This window comes from Scardinius erythrophthalmus (assembly GCF_964197995.2).
Source record: "Scardinius erythrophthalmus genome assembly, chromosome: 10".
Classification (NCBI taxonomy): domain Eukaryota; kingdom Metazoa; phylum Chordata; class Actinopteri; order Cypriniformes; family Leuciscidae; genus Scardinius; species Scardinius erythrophthalmus.
The window spans coordinates 42,503,472-42,522,928 of record NC_138230.1 but is presented as its reverse complement, the minus strand read 5'-3'; the positions used below and the strand labels follow the sequence as shown (position 1 = coordinate 42,522,928).

The window sequence follows — 19,457 nt, the reverse complement described above, 5'->3', positions numbered from 1 at the left end:
GAAAGTGAAGTCAATTAGAAGCACTAACTTCCTGATGGTCGAGCGTACTGCGCAGACTCAACTGAGCTTGACGACGTAGATGTGACGTGAGCAACCCGTCTGTCTTCTAGTAGCTGTGCCAAGCGAAATCTGAATCATTCCCTTCCGAAACTTGCAGAGACGGAGAGTGTGAGTAGGAGTCCATGAGATAAGAGCAGGAGAAACTTTTGCTAAGTATTCTAATTAATTACTTTGCCATTTTGCCTCCACGTCCCCCCGATTGCGCGCGAGCTTCTCCTCCTGTCCATACGGTAATTACTCTACTGTGCGACAGAGAGTCGCGTGGTTATGACGCAATCGTTAGCCTATTTTTACAAAAACTGCTTCTACGGGGCCATAACGTAAGATACAAGGTAATGGAGCCTTTTATACATTGTCGTGTTTCTTTAGAAATAAACAATGGACAGACAGAGTCTTTAAATGCCTCAGATGTAAAGTTATTCGCTGTCAAAGTGACGCCAAAATGAATGGGAGTCAATGGGATGCTAACAGCAGGTGATGGCTTGATAGCCAATGGCGGCGTCCGGGAGTGGTACGCTTTTCGGGCGATGGATTGCCCCCCTGGTTCAGTCTCGTGTTACGCAGCACGTTTGAGCTTCAGCAAGAACCAATGATGTTTTTTCTTGTGCGTCAATCAGGTTCGATTGAGCTTCTGTTTATGTTCACTGATCAATGTTTATATGTGAATAAAAGCCTAAATTCAATCTGTTCTTTATATAAAACGGCCGAGTCTCTTTAGAAAATTTGGACTAAAACACTTAATTCATATGGGTCAGTTTTGCGATCTCTTTATGAACTTTTTGAAGCATCAAAGTAGCAGTGTAGCTGTCAATGGAGGGACAGAAAGCTCTCAGATTTCATCAAAAAGATCTTCATTTGTATTCCGAAAATGAACGAAAGTCTTACAGGTTTGAAACGACATGAGGGTGAGTAATTTATTTATTTATTTATTAGAGAAAGTGTCTGATTTTGAAAGAAATTTTTTTTTTGAAAGAAACCTGTCTGATTTTGAAAAAAATTAATGAAAGAAATTAACATTTTTGGGTGAACTATCCCTTTAATTGATTAAAATAAAAGGACTCACCACAACGACAGTAAAGCATCTCCTTGACTAAAGACGTAAGCAAATGTTCAAGCATCATCACAGACTGAAGACTGAAATGTACAGGCCTACTTAATAACCAAAATGGAGTAAAATATACATACATTATACATTACAGAAATACTGTGACAATACCACGGTACTGGCTGGTTAATATAATAATATTATTAGGATAATATTATTATACATTTTGGAGTAGGACCAAACATAAAAGCATAACGATCTGCCATTGAAAAATACCACTCTGATCTAAGTATTGGGCAATATCTATGTTGGTTTTGGCCCTGACCTCGTCATGGCTGTAAGAGTAACACTGCCTCCATGTCCTATCAGGTTGGAGTTAGGAGGACAAGCTGGATAAGGACAGTGTTTTTTTGGGGAGGAGTGGATGGCTGTATATATATGGAGAAGGAGATGTAGGTGGGGTTGGGGACTGGTAGGTGGTTCATCTTTTCCACTAACTCCTGCAGCCGACAGAGATCTGCCCTGACAGACAGACAGAGAGAGACAGATTAGCAAGAAGAGAAAGAAAACGGTGTGGATTCAAGAACTGGGAGACAGCGAATGAGAGGACAAAGAAGGAAAAGAGCTGTAAAGTAGAGGTAAAACATCCTGACTGCTTTTCTTTCTTTTCTTTTAATGCATGAGTTCGCTTCACAAATGAATATAAGCTTGAATCATTGCTTAGTGCATGTAGAAATGCTTCACTTTATTTGAGATGATAACTAAACATCACTTTGGATATGCATCCCTGACTTCTCACAATCCTAATTTCTAATCAGTGGCATCCCACTGTAGTCAAGGGGTCTAAATTTGTCCGGACCCTTGTCAGAGTGAAACAAATAAAGACATGAGGGTTGTTTCTCACTCTCTATAAATAACCAGCAGAGGGTGAAGCTTGTTGGAGGACACAAATAGTTAGTGGACTTTCCACGACACTACAGGGTTTTAGACTGAAGACAGAGAGCCTGGCATTCGGCTTTTAGGACTGACATGTGTAACAGCTGCTGCTTTTCAATCTCTTCATCCTCTCTTTCTATCCTTCCCTTTCCGCGGGGTATAGAAATGTCCTTGTCCTCTACTTACCTCTAACCTCTCATATTGAGTGTCTGGACATCATGTTTACAGCATCAGATTAAACAACATGTATCACTTTTCATCAATCTTACAGGATCTCCGGTTGACTTTAGTCTATCTGGGTCAGATAGTTGCATGCCCATCACTGAAACTTTCATTAAAACTACTGAAAATTATTTTAGTCATTGATTTTTTCTTCCTCATGCATTTTTCTCTATGTTGTTAATAGCTGTGTGCGTGTGCGTGTGTGCGTGTGTTTGTGTGTGTGTGTGTGTGTGTGTGTGTGTGTGTGTGTGTGTGTGTGTGTGTGTGTGTGTGTGTGTGTGTGTGTGTGTGCGTGTGTCATAGTCAGCAGGGCCAGCAGCTGCTGTGGTGAAATACAAGAAGTGACAGAGTGTTTTTATGACGGACATTATGTTGCAACACTCCTGAAATCATTTAAACATATGCAGACAACTGCAGGTCTGATCTAAATCATATTAAGTGTCACAAAACATACTTTTTTTTAACTTTCTATAAAAGTCTACTTGTATACATTCAGAAGGTCTTTCAGGTTTGTGGAATTGCACACAGACCAGCTACTAGTCATGTGACTATCACTGAAAACTGAGACGGGAAAATACAGAAATCATTTCACAAGCGTTTTCTCAACATTTAAACATTGCATATCTAATCAACTCCTGAGAATTAATTATTTGAATTATCACTCAGTGAGACATTTAACCATGCATTACTGTTTTTAGAAGGCTTTTGTCTTTCAGACACATTAAAATGTAAAATTCATGTCATTTCATATTTACATGCAATGCAGAGATTCCCTAACTTTTTTTGTCAGCTGAAGTTCTTTTATGTAATAAAAGTACCTCCTGATTTTAAGTTAATAAGTTAGGTAAATGATTAAAAATTAAGTCAATAATAATAATAAAGAATAATAAAATTAAGTTCATGGTTTTCTGATGTTGGTTAATTAAATAAATTAATAATTCATAGGTAAATTAATTAAATGTTTTTTAGTAAGTGTTTTATTTTTATTTTATTTTTCATTATTTATTTTGATTTAATTACTTAATAGCTTTTAATTGAACTCACAAACCCCAGTCTGGAAAACCCTGATTTAATTTAACATTTTATGCACTTCATGTTGTTGATGACAAAGAATGGGATACAATATTTTCTTTCTCTTTGTATTATTATATTAATATGGTCCAAGATTATCCCAACAAGAAAGGTCAAAAGTAATCTAAAAGTAATCAAAAAGAAGTAATGTAATGTGATGGATCACGTTACTAACTACAATTTTTGTCATGTCATTTGGAATCAGTAACTGACTACAATTTGTACGTAATGTACCCAGCACTGAAAGTACCAATCTCGCCATGTTAGCGCCCAACATTTGGAATATTTCTTGTTGGATCACAAAAAAATACAGAACTCTGACTGGACAATATACTAAAATGTCTCAGAGATTGATTTTATTTGAACATATTAGCCTTAGCCAGACAAAAAGGTAATTTTATTCCAAAAAAATTAAAAATTAAATTTTTCTATCCTGTCATTTCCATCATAGAATGGAATTAAAAAAATACATGATTAGATGGAAATGACACTGTGGTTTATGTATAAGCCAAAATGATTATTGCCTTTTGCGTTCCTAACATTCAGGGTTTAAGCATTGCATTGTCCAACATCTATATTTAAATCATATAAAAATTGATGCTGCTATGTTTTCTTTTTAAAGTAGACCCCTCATATTTTGAACACCTGTTGCTGAAACTCGAGCATCAGTCTGTCCCTGGTGAAAAGGGTTGTCATGGTAAATGAGTGGATTCACTTCGCACAAGGATTGAGTCATTTCCGTAATTTCCGTGCATTTCCACTTAAATGAAAGCAACTGCATCTGACTTTGAGAGCACGGATAGACCTTTATGTTGTGGTTTGAAGGTGAGATTGGGGTGAGAGAGAGGAGGAGGGGACTGATGACAGTGTGAGGGTAATTTAAGATGCACAACCTCTGCCATATTTTCATATGTGGCCATATTTTCATTTAGTATATTTTTAGAACAGACATAAACACACCTGTCTAGCAAAGTCCAATCATACTTGTTTGTTTATCTGAGGGGACTGCTTTGTTCTGGTTTTGAACAGCACAATCCCCTTTCTGAAACAATACAAATTTGCAATGAGCTGACTAAAAACAACATTGGCAAAAATAAGTGAGATTACGGAAAGAAATTACTTTGCATGCCGTGGTAACATGCCTGGTTATCTATAATAACTACCAGATGGGTGGGGATTACTAATATAAGAGTAACCACACATTCTCTACTACAGGCTGAAACCTATAATAAAAATCAAATAATGCAAATATTCATTATTAAATTTAGTAATGTAACTGCATATAACATGTCCTGCAAGTTTTTATGCACTGAGACCGACAAACATAAATTTATAAAATTCAGTAATACTTTGCAATAATATTCCATTAGTTAAGGTTAGTTAATGCATTAACTAATGTTAACTAACAATGAGCAATACATTCGTTACAGTACTTATTAATCTTTGTTAACATTAATTAATAAAAATACAACTGTTCATTGTTAGTTCATGTTAGTTCAACTTCATTTACTAATGTTAACGGATACAACTTTTGATTTTGATCATGTATTAGTAAATGTTGAGATTAACATTAACTGAGATTAATAAATGCTTTAGAAACATTTTTCGTTGTTAGTTCATGTTAACTAATGTAGTTACAAATGAAACCTTACTGTAAAGTGTTCCCACAAATTCATTACAAATCATTTAAATAATATATTTTTTTAAATAATCACTAAATGATTTAAAAATGACAGCACTCAAACTACATTTATATATACTAAGAACTATAAATCTTCAATTTGGAATGAAAATAAAAAATGATGTACATGCTATTTGTGAATGACTCAGCTTGCTTATAATAAATTGTAACCCTGGCTATCCTTTTTTGGGATTCCCTTCGAGACCACATGCACCTGTCAATCACCCTTATATCCTCCCACTGTAAAAGAGTAAGATGAGCTAAACCCACGAGCGTAAACCCATCCATGTTGACCATGATATTATGAAGCATTTCATGTTTATAGTACTCATACTGTACGTTTATTGTGTTTCTTTTCAGGCAGCGTGTGCTGAAGTGGATCATTGTTAGTTTGCAAGTTTACTCCGTCTGTCTGTCCAAACCAAAGAACAAACCACAAACAGTACAACTTCAAGTGGTATTGGGTCATTGTGATTATCAGCACAGAATCTATCATTAGAAAGCTATCCTACACTACACATTACAATGGCTCCCAAAAAGAAGTCACCACGACCTAAGAAGTCCATACCTGAATTGACAACAGTTGAGAGTGGAGTGGTTGTCCCAGAGCCGGGCGTTAAAAAGCTGGAGTTTCCCCTTAATATTGAGCAGCTGAACCGGCTCAATGGGGTTCCCCTGCCGCCCCCCGTGATCCGACCCGGGGAGAAGGGCTTTGGCCTGGGCACTGAGCTCACCCGTCCCCTGCATGGATCCGTGATGCTGGAGGAGCTGAGCCGCATGAGACAGGAACGCTTCCTCACTGACATGGAACTGGCCTGCAAAACCAAGGCATTTGATGTTCACAAACTAGTCATTTCCTCGGTCAGCCAGTATCTTCGTGAGGTCCTGGCTAAAGACCCGGGACTCAAACGACTGGAACTTCCTACCCTCTCACCTCTCGGTAAGCCTTAAAACATATCAGAGGTGCTTCTAGAGACACACTGTCCTGCGAAATTTAGCAAACCTAAACCAACCATATCTTCAAGATCACTTGAGAATTACAGATATTATATTTGCAGAACGAGGTCTCCAGGAACTTTAATGTTTGTTAAAGTTACTAAATATTTCAAGTGACCCAAACAACTGGAATAATCTACAGTCAAACCAAAATGTATTCAGACACCTCAACATTTCTCACATTACCACAGTTTATTCATGATAGTTTATTCGCTAAAGAACTGAATTATCAAATCAGTTGATATTTCACTGGTTTTGGCCGTCCTTCTGTTAGACTGTCTCACATATGAACCAATTACCGAGCAATGCTTCATTTTGTTCAGTCTGTGGTGTAAAAAGAAAAAACACTTCAGCAAAACATGATCAGGTCAAAGTGTCTGCATAATTTTTGGTCCCAAATTTTTATAAATTTGACTGGTAGTCATTGTATGAAGATGTTTTGGGTATAATAATGTCACAGTTTACTTTATTTTTGCTATTCTCACTTACATAAATGAACTATAGTGTCCTGCACCCACTAATAAAAAAACTAAAATAGCACAAATTATATCTGGTGTCTGAATCATTTTTGGTTTGATTGTATATTAAATATCCATGACATATATGTATTATCTTTCTCCTCAGGACTTGCCAACGTGATTACATTTGCTTACCTGGGCCGTGTGCACATGTCCCTGTACACCATCGGCTGCACTGTGTCTGCGGCGAGCACAATGCAGATCCCTCATCTTCTCCAGATGTGCATGGACTTCATGATGTCCGAGCTGAACGCTCACACGTGTGTGTACATATGGAACATCGGCGCTGCGTACGGCCTGATGCCTGTCCGCGAGGCTGCCCGGCGCTTCATTCTGGAGAATTTTGCCCGGTTTTGTGAGACGGCCCAGTTCAACCAACTCACCCTTGAGCAGATCACATCTTTCCTGCAAGATGACAACCTAGTTCTTCCCTCGGAGGTCACCACCTTCCAGGTGAGAGACGGATGAAAACAAAAGCAAAAAGGAGTTTACGAAAGCTTAAAAGGTTCTTCGGATGCAAAATTCACTTTTATTTGGTGTTTGCACATAAATGTGTCTTTGCAGTGTGTGGACAACCACCATACTTTTTTTTTTTTATCCTCAAAAAGCCTAAACACTCTCAATAATCAAGCCGTTTGGATTTTCTGATCAATATTATGTCATATGCACCGAAACGGGTCGCTGTGAACAGAGCTGGTTTTGAGGAGGTAAAAATGGTGTTGTTTTACACAACCATAGAGGAATTTTAACTAAAGTATGTTACAAACTTTACATGAAGACCCTAAAGAATCATACCAACTTGTGGAAAATGGGCATCCGATGACCCCTTTAAGAACTCCCATTTATACAGTGAACCAAAAGCTAAATATAACATATAGCAAACATAGCACATACTATAAAAAGAGATATAGCTACAGAGTCTTGAGAAAGATATAGACATGCACAGGATGAACACTATTTATAAAGTAGAGTCAAGTCAAGTCATCTTCATTTATATAGCGCTTTTAACAATGTAGATTGTTTCAAAGCAGCTTTACAGAGATAAACGTATAATTTAAGATTGTTTTGGCTTTATAGCGGTTCTTAAAGTTATTTTCCAGCTAAAGTTAGTTTTGATTGATTCGCTTCCGTCGCAATGATCATTTGTTATTAAATTAGGGGCCGCTAAGACGACACCATTCTCTCTACACAAAGTGAATTAGATACTAAATATAGATCACTCACTTTAACTTTTCTTGCAATCTAGATGGCAATGAAGTGGTTAGACTTTGACCCAAAGAGGCAGGAACATGCTGCAGAAGTGCTGTCCCATGTGCGCTTAGAGACCATCCCTGCTAACGAGCTGGTTAGTGAGATCCAGCCAGTGGCTCGGATGATGCTAGATCCTCGGTGTCACCGTCTTCTGGTGGATGCCATGAACTACCATTTGCTGCCTTACCAGCAAAACACACTGCAGTCTCGGCGCTCAAAGGTCCGGGGAAGCCAGAACGCTCTTCTAACCATCGGGGGTCGCCCGTCTCTAACTGAGCGTGCCCTGAGTCGAGAGGTACATATTGAACTATTTTTGAGTGTCCAATTCAACTCCTGAAGGGGCGAGTTTATCTCTGTCCTGCTCCAACACACCAGTCTCGTAATATTGAATACCTTGGCTAGGTTTGATTAAGTTTGAAGCTAAACTCTGGCCCTCCAGGAGCAGGAATGACTAGGACTACAGTAGTCAACATTTGAAGTGGATCAAAAACCTTTCATCAAAGTTATGCATGAATTTTGAACAATACCCGGTCTTGTCTTAGGACAACTTTTTTGATCCACTTCAAATGCTGACTACTGTACATTTCTGATTTTATTTTGATTGCTCACCAGGTGCTGTGGAGAGATCCTCGAGAGGGAACGGCTACATGGCGTCATCTTACTCAGTTGCCAGCAAAGAGCTTCAACCAGTGTGTGGCTGTGATGGATGGATTCCTGTATGTGGCAGGAGGAGAAGATCAGAATGACGCCCGTAACCAGGCTAAACATGCTGTTGGCACTCTTAGCAGGTGCGTTATCACAAATAATTTAGTCTAATACAGGAGTGGTCCAATCCTGCTGGTGGTCTCAAACTCAATTCCTGGATGGCCACAGATCTGCACAGTTTTGCTCCAAACTTAATCAAACACACCTGATCAAGCTAATCAAGGTCTTCAGGATTACTATTAAAGGGATATTTCACCGCTGGAAAGATGAACGTGTATTTAAATTGGGTCATTTATGTGGTAGAAATGTGAAATTATTTTAGAAGTTGGTGCCTTCTAGACTGAGAAAAGCCAGAAAATGTGTTTTTGGCTCATGTGGATGAAAGACTACAACTCCCAGAATGCACTTGCTTCACTGCCCTACGAGGACACTCCCAAGCCACGCCCAGGGGCGCAACTACCCAGTGTCAGAGGGGTATGCAGCAACAATTTTGGCGCCCCCCCCCCCCCCCCCTGTGCCATGTAATGAGTGAGGAACGAGTGATAGTTAACAGATGAAATAAGTACAAAATTGTAATTTATTAATAAAATTGAACTATGCTTCACAGTGATGAATCCACTGCTGAGTGGACCTCTGTCCCTCTAAGGCTAGGGGGGTTCGGGGGCATGCCCCCCCCCCCCCCCCCGTAAGAAAATTTTGTGCTTTTTAATGTTGAATTCATCAATCTGGTGCACTTTGAGAGTTCAAAATTAAAAGCTCCAACCCATATTCAGTGTGCAAAAAAAAAAAAAAAAGTAACAGTGTAACCTTTAAAACCTGTAACCTCTAAAAGTAACCTTTTTAAGTAACAGTGTCTGTCTACATTACAATAATACATAATAATAATAGTTATAATATTAATCCCATGATAGTAATAGCCATATATTGTAAAACAAATGCACTGAAAAATAAAGGAAACTTTCAGAATTAGTTTTGTACTAATTTCTATACTTAACATTAAAGATGTGATTGGGCCAGCCCAGTGTCAATCAAGAAAAGAACCAATGCAACCTTTCAGCTGATCTGAAAAATGTCAAAAAAAAAAACTAACGCGGACTTTTTTTTTTTTTTACCAATGTATTACAACGGCACTAACCCAGCGCCGCCAGTTAAGCAAAACAAAACAAAACGAATGGGTCGCCGATGTACGAGTTTTATGGGCCGTTAAGACAAAGACAGAAAATAGCCTATTAGATGTATCGGCCCAAAAGCACGTCGGCCCACCGGGAATCTCCTAGCTTACATGCGTGGACGTCACACTTTAAATTCTACCTGTTGCCTTTGACCATCCACTTGTTTACCCTCTTTCTTTTTCTATTTCTATTTTTAGTCCCGACAGCTTTTTTGCTTTATCCATCCTCTTTTTCGACCTGCTCGCTCAGCACTCACGGCGCCCCCGCCTGCTCACGATATTATCCCCCCCTCTCTATGTCAAAATTCTATGATGGAATCTTATGAATATCCTATTCTAGCCTGTTAGTCCTCTAAAAAGTTATATAAGATTGAGGAAATGCAGAAATTATTTAGAAACGCTGAACAGCAGCTACGTATAGATTAAAAAAAAAAAAAAAAAAAATTACCATCGCTTTGGCGCCCCCCCTGGTGCTGCGCCCCTATGCGCCGCATATAGCGCATACCCACTTTTTGCGCCACTGGCCACGCCTACCGGTTACAGAGGGCAGTGTCGGGAGAAATGATACAGCTAGGCTACTAGTCGACTCGAAACTGAAAAGACGGCGTTTTATGGTGAGATCCCCCTATGGGCGGGATGAACACATGCGGGACGAGCACCTCCTACTGGCTGGAGTCTCTCGCCTCTGGACAAAAAAGCCTCCGATGACGTTAAATGACGAATTTTGCGTCATCACTGTTTTTTTTCCAGACGTACAATACAGAAATCTCTCGTCTCAGGGGGACATGAGGGAGGGAAGCACGGTCACTCGAAAATACTACCGGGTTTCTACTGATACAAAGCTTAATGCTAATCGGTGAAGTATCCCTTTAACTTCCAAGTAGGAGTGAATTGAGCTGTTTGGAGCTAAACTGTGCAGAGCTGTGGCCCTTCAGGAATTGAGTTTGAGACCACTGCTATAGAGGTTAGAAACCTGATTAAACACGCCAGCTAATCAAAAGCTTAAAGATTACTAGGCACTTTCAGGCAAGTGTGTGTTTGAGCAGGTTTCAGCTAAACTCTGCACTCCAGAAACACGATTGGTCTAAAATCTAAAACCTTCTGGTCCTCAGATATGATCCTCGCTTCAACACCTGGCTGCATCTGACCAGCATGCGCCAAAGACGTACACATTTCAGTTTGGTGGCCACTGGTGGGCGGCTGTATGCCATTGGTGGGCGTAACACCGAAGGCCTCTTGGCCACTATTGAGAGCTACCAGCCCTCTACCAACACTTGGCAGCTCCGTACGCCAATGGATATGCCACGATGCTGCCATGCCAGCGCAGTCCTACCATCAGGAGACATCTTGGTGACTGGCGGCTATGTCAACTGCGCTTACTCTCGCTCGGTCATCCATTATAGCATCGACACCGACACTTGGAGCGAGCAGGGAGAGTTGGAAACACCTCGAGGATGGCACTGCTCTGCAACAGTAGGTGGGAAGGTGTACGTTGTAGGTGGAAGCCAGCTCGGTCTTGGTGGAGTCCGCATTGATGTAATGACCGTGGAAGTCTTCTCCCCTGAGAGCAAGGAGTGGACAAGAGCGGCAAGCCTTCCCTTAGGAGTGAGCACAGCTGGCATTTCCCCACTTGGAGATCATCTGTACCTGCTGGGTGGGTGGAACGAAGAAGAGAAACGTTACAAGGCCGCGGTCCAGCGCTTTGACCCAGGCACTGACAGCTGGTCCGCAGTGGAAGACCTGCCAGAACCCATAGTGGGAGTGTCTTGCTGTGCCCTACCTTTGCCCCCACGTCAAGCGTCCCGAAGACACCGAAACACCCCTTCCCATGAAGACCAGAGCAGTGTTACACAGCACAACACCGCATGAGAAATGAAAGCTGGGGAAAGTCAAAGAGCAAGAGAGAGAGAGACACGGTGAAAGAAGAGATGTTAGAGTGTAGAAAAGAGAGAGCGAGAGAGAGGGACGTATTGGTGAAATGGAAATTTAGAGAGTAGAAAGTAAGGAGTAACAACATAAAGGGAAAAGCCAGCACAGAAGTCTTGTTGTTCTTAAACTCCATTTAGGTAGAGAGTTTAAAGAAAAGGTACTAACTAGGACCTACTTATAAAGAATGTGAAAGTTACATTTCAGCCTCAGCAGTGCGAGGAATTTAGTGATATATCTGAGTTTCTGAGAGTTTTAGAAATTGAGCCATGCCTCGGATAGCACACGTACGTCTCCAAGGTTTCTGTTAAAGAGCAGTTCATCTGGAGAGCAAACATCTTTAAAAATCAGTTTTACATACATTCTAAATTATAAACATCTTAAAGACATTTCTAATCGTCTATTTAGCATTTGACGGGACTTGTTATAGATGAAAACACACATCAAATAAACAATCCGAGATGTACGTGTGCTATCAGGGGGAGTTTAATTGTGGGATCATCAAAAACATGCTAAATTCAGTAGTACTGAATCAAGTGCATCAGTTTATTTATTTCTCACATTATTTATTGTTTTTTTTTTTTTATTTTAATCAAGTTTATCAGTTTTCTCTCTTGCAGTTATTGGGTCTGGCTTTTAAAAGTTGTTCAGGGGTACTTAAGGTTTTTTATATGCAAAGAGGCACAGTGCAAATGTCAATGCTCCCATAGACACACAATAAGGCACCAATGCATTGATACTGCCAACCAAAGATTGTGCATAACACCACACATATTAACCCAGTTAGTCTATAGACTTGCTATCGATAAAATGTCTCATGCTTACCATACCGATTGATATAATTCTTGTTTAAAGTGTCATTAAGGGTCTTTACCTGCATGTGTAGTGGTCACAACAACTACCAATAATTGTATGATAAAGACCTTCTAAAGAGAACCAGTTTAAATACCCAAGAAAAAGGTCAATGATTGAACAACAAAATAGAAAAAGTAGCAGATTTAGGAGTCTGGAGTGTGTCTGGGATTTCACTAAATAAAGCAAAATTGATTAAAAATAAAAATGGCTCTTCATTCCTTTGTAATTCTCACTGAAACATGAAATGACACAATCGGTCACCAGTCCACCCTCAGCTGGCAGAAGTGAGTTTTGGTAATGAAATAGATGTACTTCAAAAAGCATTTCGCATCACCACACAATTCTTTACACTTAAAAACATTCTGATCCAAGGATATCAAGGGATAAGCTCTCCCAAAAATTATCACCTACACTAAAAAAAAAATTATTTGTTTTAACTTAAAGGAACCAGGTCGCCTTAAAATAGAGTTCACTGAAACTAAAACCTTGAGTTGATAGACATTTTTCAGACATGTTTAACAAATGATTCATACATGCACTTACATGAGAAGAAACCTAAAACGCTTTATAACCTGCATATAATCACCTCTTGACACGTGTTGCAAAATATACATGCAAAGTAGTCTAATTTATATGATCGTTTGCTCCTTTCTATTGCTGGTTTGAGTAGCATTTGAGCTAAAATTTAGTCTCAAAAGACTTGCTTTTGGTAAAGTGGAGTAATGAAAATGTGCACATTAAATTCATTCAGTAGTGTTCAAAAATCACTAATCTTTTGCCATGAAATCACGCTGCTTGTATGATAATTTTATATTTTAGAAAACTAAAGTGAAATAGCCTGGAAAAATATTTTTCCATACTTGGAAATTATTCAAATCAAATTGCATACTTTGCAAAAATGCATGGGAACCCTGATCGAAGTTGATTTGACAAAGATGGTAAATCATGATTTTTTTTACAGTACACAAACAAGTACAGCTGATATTTAGGATTTTGAATCACTATTTAGTCGTTTCATGTGTCATAATTTGTCACAAATGCAAGATGTGAATTGAGCAACACCACAACTGTACTTCACACAGATAAAGACACACGGACTGCATCAAATTTGGGCTTTTTCTTTTATTTGTGTTACAAATTCAAAAAATGATGGTCCTTTATTTGCCGGGGAGGATGATGCCATCATACTGAAAGACAAAGAAAATGGTGTAAGCAAATTCAGAAGAACAGAAAACACTGGACTAATCTACTCAATTTACATTTATAGCTCTTTTTACTAATATATATATATATAGTTTCAAAGCAGCTTCACAGAAAAAGCATCTTTCTACATTAGTCTAAGTGTATAAAAACATTTTAACTGAATTGGAAAACACTAAGATGAAGTTATCAATATTACAGGAATGTGAACAAACAACTGAGGATTTATCTTCAATAAATCTATATACAATAAGAGGCTTGAACTTCTGACAGGTAAAAAGATTAATATTAAAAAGCAAATAATTCACAATCATATGGAATACACTGCAGAAACTGAAACAAGTAATAATTTCTTTCTATCATGAAAACTTGACTTGTTCCACTTGTTTGCTTATTTTAACAGTACAATTTTGGGATTTTACAACTTCTGGCCCACTCTAAATAATTTAACTGGAAGAAATAAAAACAGTCTCAATATCAGCTACTGCTGCAAAAACAGCGGACCAAGATGTCTGTCTCGCATCAGATCAACTGTAAAGAGTAAAGGAAGCACTGGAACGCAGTATTGAGCCAAACAGGGCCAGCAAACTCTGCAAACAAGTAGATATTCTAGAACACGGACTGTTGGGAATGGAGTCAAGTTGTGTAACAGGTATTTAAACACACACCTTCTGTTGGAACCAGCGCATCGCCTCCTCCTTGCGGATCCGGTGCTTGGCGCCGATGCGACCCTGCTTCCTCTTCTTGTCAGCGATACTGAAACCGGGTCTGCCAAGAACCTGTAGTAAACAGGTAAGGAACGCTTATTTCCATCACAGAAACAGCAGTTACAGGTTAAGGCTAAATGATGTGATTGCTTTCATCCATTCTGCACGGTATCCCTCAAATAATACCCATTTTTACAACATCCATTTAATAATTTCAGCCAGCCTGAGCGAACTAATACAAAAACAAATTACTAAAAGCCTTAATTATAACCGGTTCAGCTGTAGTGTAAATGAGTGCATATTATCATCATGTCACTCACCACGTAGAAGTCCAAGCCGTAGATTCCAATGCTGGGGTCGTACTTGATGCCCAAATCAATGTGTTCCTGGATACCAAAGCCAAAGTTTCCGGTGTCTGAGAAGTTGTTCTTCCTCAACTCGTACTCGCGCACCTGGACAAAATAAAAACAAATCAAACAATTAATGATTTTATTTTTTTAAAGCTGTGGACTATAAAGTTGGGAGTACACTGTCTAATGGTGCGTTCACACCGGACGCGAATAGCGTGTCAGGCACGAGTGATTTCAATAAGTCAATGCAAAGACGCGTTACACTTAAAAAATTCCTGCGGCGCGAATGAGGCGTAGAGTAGACGCGAATACACCTCATTCGCGCGAGTGGCACGAATTGAGCATCTGGCGCGTTAAGCGCGAATGATTTTATTAGTGCTTTTTGTGCATTCACTCGTTTGACGCAAATTAGCGTCTGTCTCCCAAGTTGAAAAATCTGAACTTCTGCATCAATTCGCGTCGCGTCAACCAATCAGGAGCCTGCTTGCTGCTGTCAGTTTATAATGTTATTTTATTTTTAAATAAATTATTTTGTAACATGACTAAAATGCACAACAAAGCAAATCTTTCACATAAAAACTCGATTTCAATATATGAGATACTCATTTTGTATTGAATGCTGTTTATTCCATATCTATTCTAGATTATATGAAACATTAATCTAATGTTAAGACAACAAACAATTTAGTCTGTAAAAACTAAATCACAGGACAGGTTTCACTTTTGAAGGCTGGCTCCATTTATTATCAAAACAAAAATAAATGACAGATTAGGTGGGTGCAGGAGAGGGTGAACCTCACGCCGGGCTGTACAGCGCGGGCTCGTCAGGCAGCGACCACTCGAGGCCGAGGCTTATACGGCCTACGCTGTCCTCGTCAGCATCCCCACCGTTAGGTCCAGCAAACCTAGCTCCTGGAGCAAATTGTTAAACTCCTGATGGTGGACCCAAGTACAGCGACGATGTCCCCTATGCAGCTGTTCCTGCTCTCCAGAGCATATACGAGCGGTGACTCTCTCGATTAATGCTAATGCTCGATAAACATCTAAAAAAGACGGCCGCTTCCGGATTTCACCTCTGACGAAATTGACGCGCGTAAAAACAAAAGTTTGAAGCGAAATTTACGAACGTCAATTTCGCTCTTGACGCGCGAATTAACACAAAGTGGTCAAGCGTATAACTAGACGCGGCAGGCGCGAATTTGACGCGCTATTCGCGTCCGGTGTGAACGCACAGTAATGGCGCTTTTCCATTACCAGTACCAGCTCAACTTGACTCGGCTCGCTTTTCGCTCCATTTTCCATTGCAGATAGTACCTCCACAATTGTACTGGGTCGTCATAGCGACGCCGCAGGAAACTGCCGTGACTTAATCTTCTACGAGACACACCCGCTACCCACACACACAGGACAATGGAGGAAATCGAGTGTATGCTGTTTTTGGATGTTTTTGTTGTTTTTTTTATTCCGGATACTCCGTTTGGCTCGTGCAATGATGACGCAGTGAATAGTGACGATTCTCTCTGACCAATCAGCAGTCTGCCGTGTTTTCACGTCACATTTTAGTATCGCCTCAGCTCACTCAGAACCTCGCCGGAGGTGGTACGATAAAAAGTACCTGGAAGCAGGTACAGGCACAACTTTTACACAGTGGAAACCAAACAAAGGCGAGTCGAGGCGAGTTGGTACTGTGTAGTGGAAAAACAGCATCATTTTTGCTGTTGTATGAGCTCGCAGGTGATTTTTTTTTTTTCTCAGGAGATAAATTAATGCTTGTAATGCTCGCAATGTGTGAGGAATTACAAGCTAGGTTACGTACACCTCCCGATAATATTTAAACATGTTTAGATTCAGGGAGTCGATCTGATTTTGATCAGTGTATTTGCTTTTTATTGCCAAATCATACACAACCACATCACATAGGCTAGATTTATGAATATTACATCCCAGTGGCTATACTGTATATACACTGACACACAAATACACTAGTGGTTTTGTTGAAAGGAGTTCTGTGCTGTTCTCTGCTTTCACCAAATCTTTTTATTTCTCTTTTCGGCATACCCTTTAAAATGCATCCAAGAGTTTCGGTCAGTTATTGTATCGACTTTACATTTTCACACCCCTAAACATGACGCTGAACAAAACAAACTGTTACTGGTTGCTTTACATGGCAGTCAGACGGCCTCTGGGCGCTCCTCAGCCAATGAAAGCTGCTTTGGACTCCAGACCTTCTGTCGTGTGTCTGAAGGTCTGGATACACAAGAATAACGGACTCTCACACGCGCACTGGCTCACGACCTCCCGAGTGTCCGAGCTCACGCAGTGTGAGGGATAGAGGTAGAGTCATGGCTAATTATAATACACCAAATATCCCCAATTAGTCATTTCCAATAAACACATTCCTCTCACCTTCAGTCCCTTCTCCAGGATTTCCTCGGCCTTGGCTCCACGGACCGTGCAGTGGACCGCAATCTTTTCATTTCTACGGATACCAAAGGATCTCACAGTGTAGCGGGCTGGTGGGAAACATTTGCAATTAATGCATGGCACAACTTTACAAACAGCGACAAGAGTCACTCCACATTCATGAGGTGTAGCAGAACGTGAGATTCAATTCACATTTATTTGAATAGCGCTTTTCACAATACACATCATTTTAAAGCAGCTTTCCAGAAAATGCATGAATCCACATTACAATTTAGAGTGATCTGTTATCAGATGTAACTGTCATTTATGCATGTACATATAAATCACAGTTAGCGAAAGAGTTAATTTAAACAAAGCAATAATTCAATGAAGAAACAATGAGCTCAATGAAGTAATGAACACTTGTTTGTTAAAGCTGCAGTCTGCAGTTTTTCCTCTTTGTCGCCATCTCTGTTTGAAATCTGCAATTGCAGTTATTCGCAGAATTATCAACTTTACGTGGGTTGCGCCTCGGCACGGCACGGATGAATCCAATGTTTTAAGGAGAATGTGCGGCTGTCAATCACCGCGCTGGTGGTGTGGATACTGTCCTTCGCAATCACAGATTCTACTTTTTGGAAGAATGACCAACATAATTTTCACCAGAAAATGTCGTCTAAACAAGTAACATCCACTTTTGTTCTGACCAACTAAGGACCAACCAAAAAGCATTGCAGTAAACCGCGCAGATTAAATCTAACGATCGCTTCATATCACATCAGACCGTGCAAATTAAACTTTGTTCTCAAATTGTTAATGTTAACAACATCAGCATTGCGTGACTACATTTAATGCCCTTCCAATATTATCCTTGTTTTCGCATGGGCCGGTGTTAGTCTCTTTTTTTTCTCCGAAGTCTGAAATTTTTCGCGTTTTACAACATCACTGGTGTCACTGGTGATTGTCGTTTGAACCTTTCTGGATCCGCCATCAAATTGATGAGGTAATCATATCAAGTGGTGTGAGAAAAGGCTATAAATCTCCACCACCAACATCCTCATATGCAATATGGCCGACTAGCCGAGACTCTTCTTTATGTGTACAGATGTGACGTAATGGCGCAAAGATATGCTCGAATTTCCCACGGAAATCCACCAGTACCACTGGGAATTTAAAACCTTATTACAAGCTTACCATTTTGAATCGAGCTAAGGCAAGCAGAGAGTGTTGAACACTGGCTGGTTATGTACTTGCTCAAATGTATTTTGGATAACTTTTAGCCCAAAAAAGCTACAGACTGCAGCTTTAACAAATGATTGACATTTAGAAAAATGTAGCATTTGTGCATGTTGGAAGGAGATAGAAGTCGTCACCTACCCTTAGAGAAGACAGGAGTCTGTCCAGTCAGCTGTTCCAGCACTTTAGCAGCTCTGGTCAGTCTGTCGCCACTCTCTCCCACACAGATGTTCAGGCAGAGCTTGCGGATGCGAAGCTCCTTCATAGGGTTCTCCTTCTTCTCGGACTGTTCCTGTACAGAGAAACACATATCTGTCATGAACAGTATCTCAAAAACCTGCACCAGCTCTCTAAATATCATGCTAAAGCTGTAAAGCACAAATCTACATGGTGTAAGCTCTTAAACTAAGAGACGAACTCTAATGAACATGCCCGGACATATCCACCATTTGGAGAGTAGCTAACGTTAGCATGGCATTACGAGTACATACTGTCATATGAGCACTACATACAACTGAGCTCTCGGTTATTCATCCGGATTCTATATTTTTTCATAGAAACAAAGTTCAGGCAGTATTGGAAACACACACGTAACTTTAAACGAGGCAATGACATGCCGTGTCGGCACTCCAGTGAAGCTAACGCCAATATACGCCGCATCAAATCATTCTGGCCACAAATATTACCATCATTCTGTTAGTGACATCAACAGCGATTGATAACGGTGTACTTTATGTGATTATTGCATAGAAACAAGCAGATGTTTGTTGATTTTAATGATACTCCTTCGTGATCACAATTTCTGCTGTACTCACCGCCATGTTCGATCACTAAAAAAAGGACGATACACTTCCGGCGCAGAACATTTATGTTGCGTTTTAACCACTCAGAACTACACTTCCCATCATGCTTTGCGCTCAAGGACGAGCTTCCGGTATTGACTCATAAAATCAAAATAGGTGTCCGTACTTTTGTCTGAAATGGGATTGTTAAATTGTGCTGGATTAAGTGTACATATTTGATATATGTATAGGGTTGAAAATGTTTAAGATCCTGTAAAAAAAAAAGTAAATAAAATAAAAATTGGACTTTTGAAGCAGTTATTTTTTGTTGCACTTTTGTGG

At 39.8% G+C, this 19,457-nt stretch overlaps 2 protein-coding genes across 3 annotated transcripts; one reads left to right on the top strand and one right to left on the bottom strand.

Moving 5' to 3' along the window:
• Positions 1 to 1,565: 1,565 nt before the first annotated feature.
• On the top strand, positions 1,566 to 12,642 carry klhl43 (kelch-like family member 43). The gene is made up of 6 exons (XM_081376092.1): positions 1,566 to 1,743; positions 5,376 to 5,955; positions 6,636 to 6,982; positions 7,776 to 8,075; positions 8,393 to 8,568; positions 10,769 to 12,642. Exons 2-6 carry the CDS (start codon positions 5,541 to 5,543, stop codon positions 11,523 to 11,525), a joined length of 1,995 nt encoding a protein of 664 aa, XP_081232218.1. The 5' UTR covers positions 1,566 to 1,743; positions 5,376 to 5,540; the 3' UTR covers positions 11,526 to 12,642.
• A 902-nt stretch (positions 12,643 to 13,544) lies between these two features.
• On the bottom strand, positions 13,545 to 19,252 carry rpl11 (ribosomal protein L11; the record flags this gene model as incomplete). 2 transcript variants are annotated; one of them, XM_081376094.1, is made up of 6 exons in its annotated part: positions 13,545 to 13,624; positions 14,306 to 14,416; positions 14,665 to 14,796; positions 17,101 to 17,207; positions 18,475 to 18,625; positions 19,149 to 19,252. In XM_081376094.1, the coding sequence occupies 6 exons, from the start codon at positions 19,152 to 19,154 to the stop codon at positions 13,595 to 13,597; spliced, it is 537 nt and encodes a 178-aa protein (XP_081232220.1). In that variant the 3' UTR covers positions 13,545 to 13,594. The 2 variants fall into 2 exon arrangements, with proteins under 2 accessions (XP_081232220.1, XP_081232219.1); XM_081376093.1 differs by lacking the exon at positions 19,149 to 19,252 and having other exon boundaries at positions 18,475 to 18,643.
• Positions 19,253 to 19,457: the final 205 nt, after the last annotated feature.

Coding starts and splice junctions, on each gene's coding strand:
- klhl43 (XM_081376092.1), top strand. CDS start 5,541: ATGGCTCCCAAAAAGAAGTCACCACGACCTAAGAAGTCCATACCTGAA. Junction 6,983..7,775: donor CGGAGGTCACCACCTTCCAG/GTGAGAGACGGA, acceptor CTTGCAATCTAG/ATGGCAATGAAGTGGTTAGA. Junction 8,076..8,392: donor AGCGTGCCCTGAGTCGAGAG/GTACATATTGAA, acceptor ATTGCTCACCAG/GTGCTGTGGAGAGATCCTCG.